This window comes from Syngnathus scovelli, chromosome 2, assembly GCF_024217435.2.
Source record: "Syngnathus scovelli strain Florida chromosome 2, RoL_Ssco_1.2, whole genome shotgun sequence".
In the NCBI taxonomy this organism is placed as follows: domain Eukaryota; kingdom Metazoa; phylum Chordata; class Actinopteri; order Syngnathiformes; family Syngnathidae; genus Syngnathus; species Syngnathus scovelli.
This window is the reverse complement of record NC_090848.1, coordinates 4,968,469-4,988,379: the sequence shown is the minus strand read 5'-3', so window position 1 is coordinate 4,988,379 and position 19,911 is coordinate 4,968,469. Positions and strand designations below refer to the sequence as shown.

The following is a 19,911-nucleotide window of genomic DNA, read 5'->3' as shown; positions in this document are numbered from 1 at the left end:
CACATTGACATGAACCAGGCATTCTCGTTAAATCGGACCAACAATTTAAACAATAAAAATCATCTTTCTGAGTCTTCCACTGATGTGAAAGCTGTCATGTTGTGCGTTCCTCCCCATTTATTTTGTGTATAGTTTAAAATGGGGGGGAAAAAAGGCATAATGTGCTATTCAGTGTCATAAAGATAAATGAGAACGAGGCAGATGTTGAGACAGTTGAATAGAAGCAGGTTTAGAGCACCAAAGCAAAGCATGAGGACTTGGGAGGCACCGGTTTTCCAAGAGTACACAGAGCAGAAGAGATCACTACTTGAGGATCCTGAGGCTTAAAGCAAGTCTGAGCCAAAGTCAATGCGTGGGGAGAGATTTGTGTCAAATTTATTCCCATAAATACATCTGCAATCTTCATGTTTTTCAGATCACCAAGAAAGGTGCTGGCTTGTACCATTTTTGATCCGTCGGCTTGCCCTCATTATCATTGACAATCATGCAAACTATTTTTAATGACGATTATTATTATTCAAAAGTATACAAACAATGATGGATGACAAATTCGCTGAGGAAAAACCAACAGAGTAGAAGAGGTCATGTGCACGGCACATCAAGTGGGAGAATAGGACACAAGTGAGCATAGCAACAGTGGAATCAGCAACATGAGTAACAGGCACAAGTAAGCCAGACACACCAGATTGTCCTCAGCTTGTGGATTCAATCATCTCCAGCAATGGCGACAAAAACTGGAGGACAAACAAAGACAGTTAAGTTGCACCAATACAATATTACATCATCTTCAAATAAGCATGAAGGTATAGGAAGGAGCGATTTAGATACGTCTCTTATTTGGGACCCTAGAGAAAAAGAAATCGGGACATTTCTGCAACTAAGGATAAAAATAACATTATAGCAGGCTAGTTTTGCAGGCTTGCTGTTAAGCTGAAGAAATAGCTGAAAGCAATCAAGTGAAGCTCACATTAAATTACGCCTTCTTGCTATCTCTGTCATGATCGGAATGGAGCAGGGCGACCAAATGCAGCTTGAACCAGGGTTTATTGAAGAACTCAACAGACAAACTATAGATGCTCGACTAGGGACGTGAAGAACTAAACAGAACAGACTAGAAGACATGAGACGAGAACAATCCGAACCGGAGTGACAAGCAGACAGGACTTAAATACATGACAGGTAACGAGAGGCAGGTGACGGCGATGGAGGGGAGGGGCGAGCACAGGAGGGGAGGGGCGAGCACACAGACGCGCAAATCAAAACTATGACATTAAAACAAGTAAACAAACTGTGACAGATCTTGACAATCTCAGAGTCTGACTGCGTTTTGTTTTGGTTTTAAGAGCAGGTTTGAGACCCACCTTTTTAATTGTGCATTAAACTATTTATTTGTTTGTTTATCTTTCATTTTATTGTGTATTTATAGTGTATTTCATCTTTATGCTGCTTTTTGTAGTTTTAGGTATTGTATTTAAATCATTTTAGTCTTCACAGATTTTTTTTTTCTGTAGTTTTACATTTTTTAAAGATTAGTTCACTGTTGTTGACTATTGCAGTAGGAATTGCAAAGGGCGCGGCCATGGTCCTGCCCTTTGGCTCTGTATCGGTGTCCTGGGGCTGCGGTCTGTTGGTTACTCTTTGTGCAGATGGCTCCTTATGTTGGTGTTTCCTCACTTGGATCCTCTGTGTCATAATGCAATCCATAGGTCACTGATTTTCTTTCTTTTTAACCTGTGCATGTTTTCTGTGGGGGGATTTTGTATACAGAGCAGTTTGAGTTACATTTTTGTATGAGAATTGGTTTGTAAAACATTTTTATGCAATGTCCCAACTTCTTTGGAATTTGTTTGTCTTTGAGACACATGTGTTTATCCATGGAGTTGTTGTTGGATATTTTTGGATTCATGTTATTCTTTTATTAGTTACAGTTGTCATAGCAGCATTTGCATTTATTTCTCTCTCTCTTTCTGCCTCTGTGCAATATTGTCTTTATTACCCTTGCCTACTCCTGATGTGGTGTCATTCTATCACAAATCATCTCAGGCCTGGCAGATAAATGCTCTAACGGAGAATTACCATAAGTTGAACTACATCAAGGTTGACTGGATGAGTGGAGTACAGTAATGGCGACGACTTCCCATCTGACCAACTGGCTGCATTGGCCTTGTAACAGGGAACAGGACAAAGGAGAAAGTGCATCAGAGAACACATTAGTGAGTCATGTATGAGCTGCAGTGTGGCACGTGCGTGTGTTGGACCGATTGATTTGGTGAGTGAGGGTTTGAAACAGCTGCAAAGTGGACATTTCATGCCCAGCCCCCTTCCTGAGAATTATGTGCTGGTAAGATTGTGAAAAAGATGATGCAGGAGTTGAAAATGTTGCGGCAACCTGAGCAAAGACTTACAGCTGTCTGCTGCTTTCCATGAAGCTCAAATATCAAAAGGGGATTTGGGAAGTGATGAAAAGTTTGGAATCATACATGAAGCCAGATTTTCTTCACTTGCCAGTTGTCCACCAGCACCTGCACTCTCACACATGGCTGACCTCAGAGAAATCAACTCCACAAGTCATGTCTCAATTATGAGTAGCAGTCGTATTATGTCATAATAGCAAATATCCTGTATGTATGGAAAAACCTCTAGTGCATAAAAAAAAAAATGTAAACGCCAACTTTTTGTGTTTTGTGATGGCGTATGCAACTGCACAAACTAGTAAACTTGTAATCTCAAAGTGCACTTTCATATCGTAAACTGAAAACAACATGGAAAGTTTTTTTTGTTCTTTTACCTTGAACCTTCTTTTAAAACAACAACAAAACACACAATCATGACTCTGTAGGATCAGAGTTGGCAAAAATATCCTCTGGTGGAGACTCCTTCATTTTCAGCGTGTTAAGTTATGAAATGTGTTTTGTGAGGTCAAGACAACCTTGACTAGCAATCTAATCACTTTTTCTGCGCACGGATGCCAGATATAATAAAACTGCCCGAGATGTTGCTTTTACAAGAACGTTGGGGGAGGGTAGGGGGGGATTGATGAGGGGATAAAAATTAAAAATAGATACAAGTTATTTTTTTCCTGATGAAACTTGGCAGAAAAGCCAATGAGTTGATCCTCCTCCATATTGCCACTCGACATATACATTATTAACAAGTGAAAGTGTACAAAGCTGACAGAAAGCATGAGTGTTGGGCGTCATGTGTCAGAGGCGACAGCCGCCTGTCTGACAAGTGACGTACACGACAGCTGCCAACAAGACAATTTCGCTGCAAACACTTTGCATTTGTTGTTGCAAATTGCTCAAGCACACGTGCGGAACACACACTCCCAATAGTTCCAACACCATCCGCTCAACAACAAAACCATTAATTTGATTTCATTGAAAACAAGTGGAGCTTATTCAGCACTTTGTTTTGTCAATTTTTATTGTTCAGACAATACATGGCGAATGTGTGTGCATGTGTAGAATTCAGATGTTACTGGTTGCTTAACTGTGGAGCGGGAGCAACAACAGGGGGCGGAGTCGCTTCCGGAGGCGGCTGCACCTTCACCTGTGGGCCGAAAACAGGGATTTTTTGGGTCTTTTTAATCTTTTGCTTCAAACTGTTGTATACGATAAATATACTGTCAGTTGCAATTATCAAAAAATGACATAACGGAATTTCCATTGTATGACATCAGGTTTACGTGGAACTCAAACAAAATGACAATGTTCCATATAAACACTTCAACTGGAATAAACAAGTGTTGAAATGAAATTGACATCTACATTGACATTCATCTGTGCGGCCCAATCCCAAGCGAGCGGCACGCTAGCTAGCTGGTAACAAAAGATGTACTCTCCGTTTGCATGAAATAGAAGCACCCCTCCCCTCCAGAGTGAATGATTTGAACCAGCGTGAAGAGTTGATGTCAAGTATGACTAAATTCTTTATCATTTGTGTATTTGCACAGACAAAATGATTAAGACGCTAGCGTCCCGTCTTGGAAAAAGAAATGACATCAATCGCATCGCATCCTTCAGCAAGGCGGCTTCAGTTTATAGCTCCGCTAGTGATTGTGAGAGTGATGCTCTGGGACAAAAGGGACACGCTAACATTGCAAGCTGGGTGAAATGACGTCCTCCAAAGCCATAAAACAGAGCGGCGGTTCTCCATGCTAATCCCGTGCGTGTCAGAACTCCACCAAGAACTGATCCACATATCATTTACTTTTGACGTTCATCCAACTCCATACGCTTGTCGTTAACAAAGCGCAGTTTCAATTCCCCAAATAACAGTGGCCCCGTGAAAAGGAAATGTAGGCCGCCGAGCATAGTATGTCATCGGCTGCCAAATCAAGTGTGCCTATTAATGAGTAGTCTTTTTCCTGCACTGCACAGTCAGTGAAGCACAGGGAATGCCAGAAAGGCTGCAGCAGCAGCAGCAGAATATATTCTGCCTAGATGGCTCCATCCAAAATTAACTCAGCCTAATTTAAATAGCAAAGATTTATGCATCTTCAGTTAGAATCGACTTGTGTCGCGATGCACCTCGTGGAGTGTCTGGAGAGATTTAAAAATAGTTCTTTTTTTTTTTTACTGGCTCCTTCATTGGTGTGTTTGATGTTAACTTCAGAAACAGGCGGTTTGTCCTTCATGCAAAGCATGAGAGTCCTTTCCCAGCCTGTGCCAGAAACGTAAATGCAAAGCCATAAAAAATATGACGTTAAATCCTAACCTCTGGCTACAGTGTGAAATCTGGAGGGATGAGGGGCATCCAGGGTAAAGGGCCTGGCTGGATTTAGAACAAGCGCTAATTTGGACAAGCATCAAGCATGGAGACCCGAGCGCTGCCTCGCAAGTAACGTCCCTGCCTGAGTTGGCAGCTTTGCTTTAGCTTTGATGTTTTCTCTGTTGGATGTGCGTGTGAAACGGGAATGTTTGCTCTCACCAGTTTCTCTGCCCGCTGCCTCAGTTTCCTCCAGACTGTGTGGTGGGCCTGCGCAAACGAGACAACGTGACGAGCACTCACATGGACATAAAATTCTTGGCAATCGCACTTGACAGTTAACATATCTGAGAGCAACATCTCATTCACTGCCATCTGTTGTTGTGTTCTTTAAATTTGCAATTGCAAAATGATAAAAGCAGCATCCATCCTACCTCCAGCTGCATAGGCAGTGAGAGGCCCTGTGCTCGCCGATGGAGGCCCCAGCGCCCTGCTACCAGGCTGTGGAGCGCAGTCACCTCGTACTGGAAGCACAGACCTGTTCGGGCCACTAGGGGGCCCCCGCTCAAAAGGACATGGTCCCCACATCTAGAGGGTAGACAGACCGAGTCACCTTGAGCTTGTTATTTTTCATTGTTTCTGACCAAAAACAGCAGTTTGTAGTATTTTAGTTTTAAATAGCAATAACAATGACTCATTTGTAACAAGCATCAAGTTCAGCAGTCAACGTTGGTAAACGTGTTCTTTATTTAAGTATTTATTTGCTGTCTATTAATTAATTAACATTTTTTTAAATAAATAAAAAATAAATAAAAATTGTCACCTTCCCAATAGGCGAATAGTTCAACACAAGATACATTTAGGACCACCCCCTTACTTGAATAACATTTTATTCTGCATTTCGTGTTGACATTGTCTGCAGCAGAAAATAGTGCAGTTTTATTATATTGACTGATAGTTCTATTAATATTTATTTTTCTATTTATTTTCATTTCCACTTTTACATTTTAAGTACGTTGTAGTACAATGTACTATGCGCATGCACGCAAGCATTGCATAATAAGCTAACGACAGCTAATTAATGAGTTTTTATTTACGACTCAATCCCTCTCAACCCAGGCCAACCACAGGTTATGTAATATTGATCGTGTTATTGACTTTACTGAGCGTCGTCTGTTTTTGTGTTGTTGTTTAGTCTTCAATATTCGTTTCATGTTTTGAATGTAAACACAGATGTGATTTAGTTTCTTACACGACTGGCTAGTTATACAGTATGTTCCTGTGTGTAGATGCAGCTTCATATAAATCTGTACAAAGAGAATTCAGTCGGTAAATACAACCATGCTCTGGTGTGTATGCAATGTCACCTGTAAAGTGTCACTGTCCCTTTGGGATTCTGGGCTGCCCTCTGCTCTACTGCTTCCTGTTGACACCTGAAATAGAGAGATAAATGTCAAACTGCGTAATTAACCTCAAAAGTAACAAAATTGAGCTACATCATCGTATGATCCATTTACCTGCTGTGTGAGAAGACTTCAAGTGCCAGAGAGGGGACCACCTCCAGAGGCTCCCAGGGGAAGTCCTGGAAGATGAGCTGTTGAGCGCCTCTTGTCAGAGAGCGCAATGACTCCTAGAGTACAAGCACAGGCATGTGAGATCCTGGGAGTTCCGAAATGCAGCGGCGAATACACCAAAGGCATCAAACCTCATTGGGAGTCCAAGGGTCCAGCTGAGGGTCCAGGACAAAGTCACAAAGAAAAGCCCCTGAAGTAACTGCGGGGGGATTCATGAGTGAAACAAGCTGCAGGACAAATCCAGGTGAGCTCAAATATAAACAACCACTGAGTGGCGAATGTTTGCAACTGTGAATGGCTTTCACGTTTTGAGACACTTACACTTTTATACGAGTTCAAAAATAACATTTGCAACCTTTCAGACACTTCGCCCCTCAGTGGATTTAAAGCAGCATACCTGGCACCTCTGGTGTGCAGAGCAACTCCACAGACAATTGGTCCTTGAACGCCGTCTCCAGCACCTGACCGAGAAGGGCCGTACAGGAACGCCAATATGCCTGTCGATGGGGAAAAGGGCATAGGTTGGCTAATTTTTAGGAGCAGTGAAGACTTCTAGTGGCATACACACATGCAAATCGACTCAATTTGGGCAAGATAATGTCTCCTTTAAATAGAAATGACTTCCACAGTTCACCTGGTTGACCAACGTGGGGTCGCTGTCTTTGAACGTGAGCAACGTAAGCGTGCAGGAGTGAGTGAGCGGCTGGTGGAGAGGCCAAGGTTCCCCATCCACGAGGGCCAAAGCAGAGTTGGTCACGTGATGCTCTGTCAGGTCTGCATGACATACAGGAGGGTTTTTTTTCACAGTCTATGCATGCAAAAGAGAACAACAGTCCTTTTAACTCACGCCTTGCACAGCTCAGCGGCGTGGACATTCCTCTGTTCATGATGAGCAGAGTACCATCAAGCCCCGGCCCCTGCATGGACACCTCGATCTTCTCCACGCGGGGGTAGAGAGCTCGCTGCCGGGCCTGTTCTCTGGAGAAGACTGCATTGCGATGGCTGAGAGCCTCGACACGCACTGCTGCTGCGGCAGTCGACCTGAAACCTGCGAAGATGCAAAAATTGACAGGTGCTGGAATGAACAGATATTTACATCAATTAGAAGACACCTCACTAACTTTAATATACTATTGGAATTGGGACAGAACAAAGTCGTAATTTGAGGACCTTTAGTTAGTAGTACCTGATATAGAAAAGTTGTTTCTTAATAATTGCTGTTTATACTAAGAATACCCTTGATGAAGGTTGAATTTACTTGGGGTGCATTGGTATGCTTTTACATCTTTCTATCAACTACTTATTCATTTCTATCAAAGCGACTTGTCACTGCTAGCAGTTTGCAACTTACGGCGTTGGATTCGCTGGCATACAGTCTTAATCAGCATCGTGAAATAGTTTTCGATGACTATTCGTCTATTCCGTCGGTCTCAAATTGAAGGACGCCATGCCAGGTTCTTGTGCACCAACATTGAGTCCGGCAAGAAACGAGATCATGAAGCTTTAGTTCCGTTTGTCTCACAAGACCGCAGTTACAATTATGCCCACTAAGCGTCGCTGTGCGCTGTGAGTTCGACGCTTACGTAAACGACCCGCTACCTCCACGTACAGATGGAAAATCAGGGTGCGTCAATGTCACATCATACATGTGAAGTAGCAGGCCACGTCATGGTTTTTAAAACAGACTTTTACCCCAGTGTTACCCCAAAAGACACGGATGAGTTGTTGCACAATACTATTTGGATTGCATTCAAATTTATGATCTTTGCTGTGGTGTCTCGTGTCCTCCAGCTTCATAAATGACACTTGAATGGAATTTGACGAATGCTGGAGTTTGAGGTCCAAAATCAGCAGGAAAAACTGGAACTAATCGCAGCAGCAAATCAGGGACATCATCTGCAGGAACAAAATATAAATCAACCACATCACAAAGCCTTTCGGCAGAAAAAGGTCTGTTTTCACTAGGAGACTAGAAGAGAGTTTGGATGGAGCCAAGTGATTCCAAGTAAATAATAGCCAGATGGAAAAATATGTGGATATTTTCTGCTCCACATTAATTTCAGGCAGTCTTTGTTTTGTTGTTTTGAAAAATGCATTTTAAAGTCAACATGTTTTGTAAGTCATAATTCAGACATATAAATGATTGATGTGTGACACATAAATGATGTGACAATCTTTAATTAATCAAGAACATAGAGCAAACAGTTCTCCTTCCTTCGTTGTTGCCTTGACTTGATCACAATTGGAAGTTAGCATGGAAATTGAGGATGGTGCAAATAAAGAAAGATTTGTCCCATATCTCCATCAACAATCGCAAATTCCTACCCTCAAACAACCTTGTCATGGTACCATGTGAGAAAGCAGCACGGTCCAGAAGTGCAAATAGAACAAAGAGTCGTTGTAGAAGAACCAGAACAAACAGTCAGATGATCAATGTGTGCTTCATTTAGCGTCAAATCTTCTCTCTAGTTTCAGATCACTTGTTTATTGACTATTTAATTTGTTGCTGACCATAAACATTTGAATATTGGTAATATTGAATCGGTTTAATGACTGTCAACTACTGACTGAAATTACTCTCAGCAGGATTATCACGAAGGAAAATATTTCACTGACATGTGGCCTTTTTTTAAACTTTAAGGGGGATTCGGGCTGCACTTCATCCAGATTATCAGTGTGAGTGTGGTGCCCAGATTAACTTGCATGTTGTTGGACTGACTGCACAGAGAAAAGGAACACAAAACAACATGATACAGTGGTGCATAAAGATGTATGTTTTTATTTATTTGAGTTGAAAATAAGTGTTGATGAGATCCACTAACTAATGCAATTCAAGACACACTGTCACTACCATGTTAGGCATACAAGGCATTTGTATCATCTGTAAGGTGTCAAGTGTCTGCACATTTCAATAATGATTGATTGACATTGTCTCTTTGGGTGAGATTGTACTCGAGGTCAGCGTGAGAGTATGACTTCATGCACACATCATCCATGTTTGGGATATCTCCTCAAGAGGTGCAGCTTTTTATTCTTGGGACATTCATTCATCTATTCATTCATTCATTGTTAGGCGGGCCGACTGCTGGGCCGACCTCTGGGGTGACACCTTCACAGTGGTGCTGTTTGACATCGGTGTAGAAATCTGCCGTTTGATCTTTGCACCGCCAAGAGGAGTGCAGAAAGGAAACAGGACAGATGTTGTATATTTGCCGCTGTCTTTTTCTTGGCTTCCCAAAATGATTTAGGGTTCCGATCCTCTTTGTTGATGGCTTTTAAGGTGGTTTTTGGCACTGCGCCGCCTTTGGGAAAGCCCCTGAAATTGGCTGTTTACCAGGAGGGGGCTGATGGATGTGGAAGTTCAAAAGAAAATCCACCCTGTGTCCAAGGGATTAGATTTCATCTCAATTGTCTGCTTCACCGGGTGCTTTCCTACATTTCCCAGCATGCCTCTCAGCCAAAGCGCGTGACTGACACGGAAATAAGAAATGGCAACAGCAACATTTTTCCTTGAGTCCTCTCCAACTTCACTCTCTCATCATGATTTTATTTGTCCACGTCTTGGGATCTGTCAACCCGCTACTGTACGCTGCAGGCGGGGCAGCACGCCTCTCTGCGGTCTGGCAGTGGGCAAAAATCCATCTGCCGCACGATCTCGGTGAAAAGCTCATCCACCATCGTCTTGCTCTTGGCAGAGGTCTCCATGAAGGGGCAGCCCCAGTCTTCTGCTAGCGCCTGGCCCTCGCCGGGCGACACCTCCCTCTCATCCTCCAGGTCCACCTTGTTCCCCACCAGCACCACCGGCACCTGCTGGTACCTGGAAAGAAAAAACAAAGCCATATTTGGTACAAACACTCCGACAGGAACTTCCTTCCCGATGCCTCCGAGCGAAACTCATTGATGCAGCGAGTGTCGGCCTACATACTGTCAGTTGCTGAAACCACAAGAACCAAGCACAGTGGAGCAAGAGGAAAGCGACAAAAGCAGCTTCCCAGGAGGCTGCCAGTCCTCCGTGGGTGTCTAATATCTGTGGGCGGTCCCATTAGAGAACTGTCACGACAAACGAAAACCTCTCTGTAACAATGCCTTTGCTTGGCATGCAAGCGACGCATCTAATGGCAATGATTGCTATTGCAAAATACGCGTCTCTCTTCCCCCCTGGGCCATCGCTAGATGGAGCCCCAGCCTGGAGCGACTCATGGATAACGGGAATACTAACTGAAAACAGCTACTGCGAGAGAGAAGTAAAGACACTTCTTTATTCATTCACTACCATTGGCGAATATAGACATCAAAGATCCGTTTTGATTGGGCTGGCCGTGAATGAGTTGATAAGGGTCTCTGACATTCGGAAAAATTCCAATGAGATGAAGTATTACACACTTAGCATCCACTTGTCACGCTTTGTGACTGGTGCTAGTCAATGGTAGGGAACACAAAGTAACCAGCCAACCATTCATGCTCACTTTCCGACCATGAACACACAATGCCTGCATGGAAAGTGCTTCTCTACACCTCACTGACTCTTTTTAGAAACCACATTTATCAATTCTTTGTCTTTTTTTTTCAGCTGGTTGTCTGACTGACACTCTTCTCCAGGTAGTGTCCACCAATAGGATGCTGATTTGTGGCTTCCTGCCTCTGCTTTTGTGAGATCCCGGAGGGAAGGCAGCCGCATCCCTTACAAAGGACGGAAGAGTGGCCATGCTCGTCATCCGACCTGTGTGTGCGTTGAGGGTGTGAACAAGGACAAGAGCCACGTGGGCAAATGCAAGCTGACAGTCTCGGAGGAGAAACTCTAAATATATCGACAAAGACACAGGGAATGATGTAGCGGCTGAAGAGCTTGCTTGTTGCCATGCTGGGCTGCACGCTGCCACTGCTCTGCCTCGCAGGGATTCGTCATCTACTGCGTGGCGTTTCATTGGAATGCTCGTGTTGCCCCCAGTAGGAAGACACTGGCGGGTCAGCGATCAATTGGCCAAATTATGTTCGCTTATACAATTAAACAGAAGGTGCCACTTTGATGCAGTTAGTGTTTTTTGGTTGGAAAACATCATGTGAAGGCAATGCACCTCAGGAGTCTCTGATAATTTCAACTAACTGAATTGTAAGACTCACTCTGTAAGATATGGGACTTGATGTTTTGATGGCCGGAGGTGGACTCGAATTTGCACCCTCCTAACTGTGAGCCCCCCTTTTGTCGTAAAATGCACTGCATAATTAAAGTTGTTTTGTTTTGTATTGTATCGTCAAGAATTTTGATAATCGGTTATTTAACGATTGACACTTCTAAATGTTGTCATATATTAAACTTCCCATGTTCTTGCCCTATTTGACAGAGTTATTGATTTTTTTACGGCGATATCCACCTCTTGCCTCAGTCCAGCTATCATACATTTTATTTGGTACGATTTTAGTTGTGCTAATATATTTGCTTGTTAAAAGTGCATTTTTCACTGTACCTAAAAAAAACAATTAAATGTAAAGTGTGTTTAATATTTCACGATTTCTACTTGAGATGCAACTTTCTCTGTGCCTTAGAGGGAGCATGTAGCCCAACAACCTTCATGTTTGTTCTTAATGTGGCTATAAAGCTGCAAACATGCTTTATTGTCATTAAAATACTGAGTCACACTTTTGTTGGAGCTAATTACCGCTAAGGGTTGCTGTGCCGGGAACATAACACAAAGAGCGGCAATGTTTACTTGTGTAATAAAAAAAAAAAAAGTTGGGATCTTTCGCTTATATCTTCAGGGCAGACGTAGCCTTATTAAAGCTACCTGCTGTGCAAAATTGCAATTTCACAAGCCTCAAAGCAGCAGCAAGCAAATCAGGATGAAGGGCTTGAATGCTGAATTCTTCATCTGCTGCTCATTAGCTGCAGCCAATCTGTGTGTGCCACACAAAAAATACACCAACAAATCACACAACATCAGAAGTTGTGTGTGAGTTCTAGAAGAAGTCCTCCACTAATCTTCTGGCTCTCTGTGCTACTTAGCAATAAAAAAAAAAGAGATTGGACCAGTCCAGCAGACCTGGTGTGACAATTTCAACCATGTTCTCATTGTCGTGACTCGTCAAAAGAGTCAGAGAAGTAATATTAGTTTATTTATTTATTATTGGTGGTCAACAGATATGAGAAGTGGGCTGCATGCACTTGACTGATGTCCCTTCATTGCTTGCTTTCCAAAAGACTGACCGCTTTAATGACTTGCTTTTTGCTCTTGGCCAACGCTAAAAGCCTGAGGTCCAAATGCTTCTTTGAGGCCACACTGGGGAGCCCCCTGAGATGCGTTGTTTGGGCTCCGCCCTGTTCCCACTCCCCTCCTGCTATTAGACACAGCATCAGTGCAGCGTGAAAAGGCAACTTTGAAGCGGCTTCACCCCCAACCGATTCAGCACAAGCGTAACGAGATGATCCGATTGTGTGTCGGGAAAAAGTATGACGCTGGAAGTCACAGAATGGCACAATGCTATTTTGTAACCTGCGCCATGGAATAGCATGCAAGCTCGTGTGAGAGCAGATGTCTGCAGCACACATTCTTTCCCACATAAGAGCCCCGCATTCCAGTTTACACGACTCCCTAATGGACGCCTGATGTCTTTTTGGCTTCAAACCCAACTCAATTCCATTAAGTTCTGGTGAGTGGGTTCATGCAACTTCACCGCATGTTGTTGGCTGGCTCAGCACAAAATTGGATCAGCAGGATGATCTCCTAAAGCGTCCATAACGTGATGTCGATGCCCCGCGAACACAACGCGCACAGGGTGCCTTATTAACTCTTTGCGACGGGCCAATCGAGCCCCTTGTCTACCGCAAAATTCATCTGGTGCTCGTTGGAACGTCTGCACCAGCGGAAAAGCATTGTTTTGTTTTTTTTCCTACAGTAAAAGCAGACTCCAAGAGGGAGTCGTTATCATCATCATGGGACCTTGTGAGGCCCCGCACATGACAAGGAAGAAATCAGCCTGCAGTTTGATCTTAACGGTCCTAAAATGCACTGAAAGAACTTTTTGTTGAATTTATTCACAGTTTTAAAGTAGATGTATAGCCTACTTAAATAAATGTATCTGAATACATCGACTTGATAAAATAAAATGGAATAAATAGAAAAAAAATCAACACATTGTCTCTCTGCTGGCCTGGGAAAACCTTGAGATGTCTCCGGACTAGCTGGAAGAAGTAGATGGGGAGATGGAACGTTGAGCTTCCCTGCTGAAGCCGCTGCATCCTCGACCTGACCCCGCCCGGATAAGCAGTAGATGGATGGATACTATTTTGGAATCCATTCATCCATTTTCTGAACTGCTTAAAGGGTTGTGGGTGTGCTAGAGCCTAACCCAGATTTTAAATAAAATGCTGGCGGGGCTTAACTAGCACTTTTGCACACCCTGGCCCCGGTGTCACATTGTCTCTGCTGCTAACTGACTGACAGTATCATATACAAACACAAATCAATCAACACTCATTTTTCCATTATCTGAACCGGTTATGGTTCTCATGAGGGTCACGGGCATGCTGGAGCCTATCCCAGCAGTCTTCGGGCAGTAGGCGGGGGACACCCTGAACTGGTCACACTCACACCTAGGGGCAACTGGCCTACCAAGCATGTTTTTGGGATGTGGGAGGAAACCAGAGTACCCGGTACTGTAAATAATGTCTTAAATTAGAATAAATTGGCAATCATCATAAAGTGTGTGTATGACTAAGGTAATTACGTAGCATAAATATAAAAATGACATTATTGTAATTTTTAAATTCACATGGCATTTGTACTGAATCTCAGTACGAGTGTGCAGGGCCATCTTGTTTTGTTGAACCCTCCATTCTTCTCATTCTAAATGGACTTTTGCAAGCTGCAGTGAAATTAGGAAGGAAAAAAACCCCAACAAACATAGACTAATCAGACAGATGTTATGATTATATAAGAATGCGTCTCTTACAGCGTAAAAAGCCACTTGAGAAGCAGAGTTGTGTGAAATAAGGGTATGTACTATTCATATGCCACATGCACACTTGGTGGGCACCTGTGCTGTGCACAAACATATCATAATTTGTTCATTTGTTCGATTAAACATGGCCTAATTGATGATCGATTTATAATTTTGCAGATTCGAATGAGACTTGCCATCACCAGAACTGCCATTTTATTTACACGGATGCCGCCGGCGCTCTGGTTAGCTTTGAGCCAGCTACCAAAAAAACAATACGAGCAGATGAATCTAAAATTGGACCAAAACAATAACCAGTAACAATAACCACCCTGAATAAATTATTATGTGAGTCACTGATGGTGTCGGGGTACAGTTGGTCCGTAACTGTCAGACTCGCTCTAACAACAAAACGACAGTTGCTGTGATGTCACACTATCTCATCCGAGTGAGAAAAATTATAAATCGATATTCATTATGCCATGCCCAATCGAACCAGTGGTCGAATTACGACTCATTTGTGCACAGCATAAACACACACAAGCATTTTTTTTTTCCATTTGCAGGTTATTTTAATTCTCATCAAAATGAGTTGCAAATATGGTGCAAAAATATCTTTAGTTGAGCTACTCATCACAACATAGCTGGACATATACTGCTTTGTATTGATGCAAAAAAACACTCATGTTAAAACGCTCTCCAAGGCTAAATTGACCACGTGTGAATTTTCTATCTAAGGAATTGTTTTCCGAGCCCAATGGGAAGGCTTTATTACACTCGACACAATTTACACCCCGGAATCATCACCTTAGCATAATTGCAGAGGCATCTGATAACGTGGCCTTTTATTACTTTGACTTGACTTGATAGGAACGTCGCTTAGTCTATCTCAGGGCACATATCAACAGACAACCATTAACATGCAGTGACACTAAATGCACCAGGAGCAAAATTTGCATATTTTTGAATTGCTCATCAAACATTCCTCATCCTAAACTGTTTATAATAGATCAGTGAGTGTCGAGCATAACAAGGCCCTGTCAGTCACATGATATTTCAAAGGGACTTTTTACAGTCTTGTCATCTTATGAAAGCCATCCAAGATAAGGCCCAACTGTGCTTGTGAGCTTGTGGGATGAGCTCAGTGGATTTGTTGAGTAATGGTCTGAACTAAGTGATCAGAAGAACATCCCGAGCTAGTCATGTGGGTGAGTGTATAACCGCAGGGCTCAGCAGCTGCTTTTTAACACAAAATGTCACTACACTCATTGTGTATATTTATGAATTTATATTCTTCCCATTTTTGTTTTTTTGTTTTCAAGCTTCCCATCCAAGTACTAAGATAGCCTGATGCTGCTTAGTTTACAGTAGAATATTACCTGTCTGTCTGTCCGTCTGTCTGTCTGTCCGTCCGTCCGTCCGTCCATCCACACCCTGCAAATTGCAAACTCACCTCTTGACCCTGATAATCTGGTCCCTCATGGGTTTGATGTCCTGAAAGCTCTGCTGGTTGACCAGACTGTAGACCAGGATGAAGCCTTGGCCGTTCCTGATGTAAAGGTCCCGCATGGAGGCGAACTGCTCGGTGCCGGCCGTGTCGAGGATCTCCAGCACCGACGGGGACGAGTCCACCTCGATCTCCTTCCGGTAGAAGTCTTCGATGGTCGGGTCATATTTTTCGATGAATGTTCCGGTGACGAACTGCACGGTCAGGGCCGACTTGCCCACCCCGCCGCTGCCGAGCACCACCACTTTGTACTCCCGCATCGCGCCCCGCTTTCACATCCGCCACATCCCGACCTCGCGTTGTGCGCTCACGCCGCGGCCACGACGCGCCGAATGCGGTGCAGGCGGAGGGGATGTTGCATTCAGCCTCTACGGAGACGTTCCCACGCTATCTGGACGGAACCCCCTTCCACAGGCATCCATAATGCAATAGGCAGAAATAAGACTGGCTATAATTAGAAACGAGCCGGCTGCACATCTTGCAAATGTGCTAAAACGACATTTCACCCCCTTCAGTGTGCAGCGACGATCAGTGGAAGGGAAGGCGAATGTCTTTTTGTCCCCGAGAAGACAAAAAAAAAAAAAAAAAAAAAAAAAAGTGCAGGGAATCCACGCCTTTGGATTCCGTGCATCAGGCAGACGTTTCCGGCATGTCACGTATAATAGAAGGGAGGTAACTCTTACCGTACACTATATTAGGTACACCCACGATCTGCACTGTAACGAAAACATAAAGTAACATTAGAAAATAATACAACAGAAAATATCACATAAACATTGCCAATAACAGACTAGTCCACAGTTGTACTTGACAGTAGATTATTGACAAGTGGAACACAATTAAACCTTAGTAATGATGGTTCTCTTATTTGGAGTCAAAAAATCAGAACAATGTCTCAGTCTAATTAACAAAACGATTATTATTATGACCTAGAAGTATTTCCCAGCCAGACTTTTTCATTTTCAGTAATCATGAATTTACAATTGCGTTAGTCTAGGCTAGTCCGATAAACAAGAACGATTATACTGTTACATATTTTTATTACCTAGAAGTGTTTTTCATTTTCAGTAATCATGAATAAAATATATCAATAAATTGGTTTCTTAGCCCCCCCACTATTTATAAATCTATAGAGAAAAAAAATCCTAGAGCCGTCCTTGCCGAGGACCATTCCGATAATTTTTTTAAATATTACTATTTGGTGGAGTATTATGGTAAATGTTTCTTGTTATGGGTAATATTTTTTATGTAGCATTTCAACTGGCCCAGCTTTCCCATGGAGTGATGAGAGACAACCACAAAGGTGACATTGACTTTTATTTCTTTCTTTCGATAGAATTTACACTACCTCGCTGGAACCAAAGCACATTTGACTAAAAGGAACATAATATAAAGAATACATTTCTCCTAAAAAGATTACAGCAAAACTATTGAATGGTTGGTTGGGCGCACAGAAGCAAGGATGGCAGAGTCTCCAACCGTCTCGCGTGTGGCCCCCTCTATTGGCCAAAACAATTAATTACACTTTCTCACACAGGGGTCAACAAGTTCCTTATCCTCGACTGGTGACTCCGTTGTACTGCTTCCACTCAAAAAACATGGCTTCACATAGCAATAGTTATAACTTTATTTGAAATGAAAGTACGAAGGGGTCGAGTAAAGAACGTCTCTACAAATAGTTTAAAAAAAAAAAAAACAATATACACGCAACAGACTTCAGATAAGGCAATGAATTTGGATACCCAGAGTCTGCTCAGAGAACCAAAGTTCTTCCGTTGGCCTTCTCTTACCATCCACTGTCTATGCTTAAAATACACGTCAAGGACTTTGTGGGTAAAACAAGGACTTTGTGGGTAAAACAAGGACGTCTCAAGTGCACCGCCCCCCCCAACTACATTCACTTAAAAAACACATGGTTGACTGCTGTAAATCTCCACTGTGAAAAGTGCTAACCTTAACTCTTGCATTACACTGAATAAATCAAATCAGTAAAGAGCCTGAAGGTCCTTATCAACATTAATAGATTTTGTTATTGTGTGTACATATTTATATACTTATATGGTGATTCATTCTAGTGAGTGTCACAGCTCTACAGCGGCTGTTGTTTTCTAGTGAAAATATTAGTTTGTGGTTACAATCTCAGTGAAGAATAAGAAATGTTAATGTCTTGACTACAATCTAACTTGTGTACGTAATTCGGTGGGGGTAGGTCAAACAATGTCTTTTACAAAAATACCAAACTTTAGCAACTGCAACATTTGGTTGCCACAGCAACAACTTAATATTGTTATGAAATACTAGCATACCAGAGTACACCCTTTTTAAAAGTTTTCCTTCTCTTTTTTTTTTCGGCTAAAATGTCATCTATACAATAAACATATTTTTGTTTCTCCAACAACACAAGCAACTCTATTCCTACACTCTCACTTCTGAAACATCATTCTTTTTTTTTACCTCCCTCTTTCCAGCAAGAAGGCCATCTAGGTCTAGCAGCTTCCAGCAGTCTATAGGTGGACTTGGAAGCTTCCACCTCCACACCGCTGACAAAGCACGGTGTGACACAGCTCAATAAGTTACATTCATTTCAAATATTTTTACAACATAGTAATTAACGTGAGGGCGAAGATCAATAAAGAGTAAAGATAAATTAAGAGTAAACCTTTTAAGCCCCAATCACAAATAAAACACACAACGAGATGCATGAAGACAATCAAGGAGAATGAAACCCAAAGTTGTGGATTGTCTATGGTCATCAAGCACCATGAAATTACATTTGTTTTGGGCTAGAACATACACAAATAAAAATCTTTTTTACTAAATTATCTTTAAAACGTATTACACTATGAAATATGCCGATTGGTTTAAAAAAACAACACAAGAACATTTCATGTCCTTGACTTGCTTGAAGTGCAGGTGGAGCCAAGTCCAAACATATTTTGAAAGCACACATAGCACAAACTTTAAACACAATTCTATAACCAGAAACTAAATTACATATATACATTACACGCAAGTTTTTTTTTTTTTTTTTAACCTTCTCACTTATATATTCCTCTTGTAAATTACCGGTAATAAATGATGGTACATTGTGAGAGCTAGTTGGTGATCCAGAAAGACACTTGTGATCTCAATGGACAGTTGGTAGAAAAAAATATATTTTTTTCTTCCCCCACGCTAAACGTGACACCAGCTTGTCTGCAACTGGCTATCATCCAGGTGAGCATGTTTAGGCACTTCTACAGTTTTCTAGGGTGAAAGAGAATTGCGGGTGATTGTGGAGCCAGGTAGCCCTCGAGTTCAAGTCTTCAGCATTTGGTTAAGCACCAAAACATGCCGTCACCGAGTCCGCCATGCTCCCATGTCTGCCGGCAGACTATCCGTTCTCATGCGCACGCACATACACACATGGCTTGGGATGTCTGGGACCAAGCCCCATCAAGTCCTTGGCACTGACTCGGAGCACCAAGCCGACCACCCCAGCTGGATGCAGTTTAAAAAGGCGGCACCTCCATAAATCATCGTTGTGTTGTTGTTCCAAGCAGCTTTGGGACATGGTTAAAAAAACAAAAAAAAAACATCTTCTCCAGGTCGGGCTTTGGCAAAATGCTTCCAGGGTTGATACGATTCAGGTCATCGAGGGCAGATGCAGTATGTGCGGGACCCCTTTTGAGCTGCCACATTCCATTCTGAGGAGAGCCACTCTCACACCACTGGACAAAAACACTTGAGGCCATCAAAGCGTGTCAGTGTGTTTACAAGTTTCCCGTGACTGTCTAAGTACAATAGAGTGCACCATAACGTCAAAGTGCAAATCCAGCATATTGTTGTTTACGAAACAAGGACAGAAATTGTGTGGAAATTCCTCAAATAAATAATCAAGAAAGGGTTTCAATGACCACTGTGGTGTATCTATTCTGTGTCAACCACAATACGTACATTACCAATATATTTGACTTTTAGAGTCAGAAAAAAAAAAAAAAATCATACACACTATATGGTGCCTGTGTGTTGCACTGACACTGCCATAAGTGCATTTATGTGTGAGACTCTTAGCATGCAGGTTGCTGCACCTCTATGGGAGAGGTAAAATAGTATTTACACGTGAGCAGATTGGGGTTTTGGAGTGCACCTCCTTCACAATCCAGCGCTTTTGTGGTGTTTACTTTAGAATGATCTGCAGGGAGA

The 19,911-nt window shown here is 42.5% G+C and overlaps 3 protein-coding genes and 1 long non-coding RNA gene across 11 annotated transcripts in view; all 4 read right to left on the bottom strand.

Annotated features, from left to right (window-relative positions):
* Positions 1-353: 353 nt before the first annotated feature.
* Positions 354-1,127, bottom strand: LOC125988550 (uncharacterized). Its single transcript, XR_007488400.1, has 2 exons — positions 968-1,127; positions 354-734 (listed from the first exon to the last, which is right to left on the bottom strand). It is a non-coding gene; the product is annotated as an uncharacterized lncRNA (long non-coding RNA).
* Positions 1,128-3,408: 2,281 nt separating this feature from the next.
* On the bottom strand, positions 3,409-7,798 carry mrpl39 (mitochondrial ribosomal protein L39). The gene is made up of 10 exons (XM_049753868.1): positions 7,636-7,798; positions 7,132-7,332; positions 6,919-7,058; positions 6,682-6,781; positions 6,416-6,483; positions 6,228-6,340; positions 6,078-6,143; positions 5,145-5,298; positions 4,933-4,980; positions 3,409-3,552 (listed from the first exon to the last, which is right to left on the bottom strand). Exons 1-10 carry the CDS (start codon positions 7,670-7,672, stop codon positions 3,478-3,480), a joined length of 1,002 nt encoding a protein of 333 aa, XP_049609825.1. The 5' UTR covers positions 7,673-7,798; the 3' UTR covers positions 3,409-3,477.
* Positions 7,799-9,035: 1,237 nt separating this feature from the next.
* Positions 9,036-16,301, bottom strand: LOC125988547 (ras-related protein Rap-2a). The gene is made up of 2 exons (XM_049753872.2): positions 15,673-16,301; positions 9,036-10,101 (listed from the first exon to the last, which is right to left on the bottom strand). The coding sequence occupies exons 1-2, from the start codon at positions 15,984-15,986 to the stop codon at positions 9,864-9,866; spliced, it is 552 nt and encodes a 183-aa protein (XP_049609829.1). The 5' UTR covers positions 15,987-16,301; the 3' UTR covers positions 9,036-9,863.
* Positions 16,302-17,026: 725 nt separating this feature from the next.
* Positions 17,027-19,911, bottom strand: part of LOC125988541 (muscleblind-like protein 2a) — a 28,663-nt gene continuing 25,778 nt past the window's right edge. For 4 of the 8 annotated variants that reach the window (XM_049753853.2, XM_049753857.2, XM_049753854.2 and 1 more), the window contains one exon: positions 17,027-19,900. In XM_049753853.2, the coding sequence (XP_049609810.1) occupies positions 19,776-19,900 (125 nt within the window). In that variant the 3' untranslated portion in view covers positions 17,027-19,775. The remainder of the gene's footprint in view (positions 19,901-19,911) is intronic. The other 4 variants (XM_049753856.2, XM_049753862.2, XM_049753859.2 and 1 more) reach the window with 1 other exon arrangement.

Excerpts from the sequence above, each read along its gene's own strand:
- mrpl39 (XM_049753868.1), bottom strand. The coding sequence starts at position 7,672 with ATGCTGATTAAGACTGTATGCCAGCGAATCCAACGCC. Across the intron at positions 6,484-6,681 it reads CTGCACACCAGAGGTGCCAG|TTACTTCAGGGGCTTTTCTT; the intron begins GTATGCTGCTTT and ends ATCCCCCCGCAG. Across the intron at positions 4,981-5,144 it reads CACTGCCTATGCAGCTGGAG|GCCCACCACACAGTCTGGAG; the intron begins GTAGGATGGATG and ends TCGTTTGCGCAG.
- LOC125988547 (XM_049753872.2), bottom strand. The coding sequence starts at position 15,986 with ATGCGGGAGTACAAAGTGGTGGTGCTCGGCAGCGGCGGGGTGGGCAAG. Across the intron at positions 10,102-15,672 it reads CAGATTATCAGGGTCAAGAG|GTACCAGCAGGTGCCGGTGG; the intron begins GTGAGTTTGCAA and ends TTTTCTTTCCAG.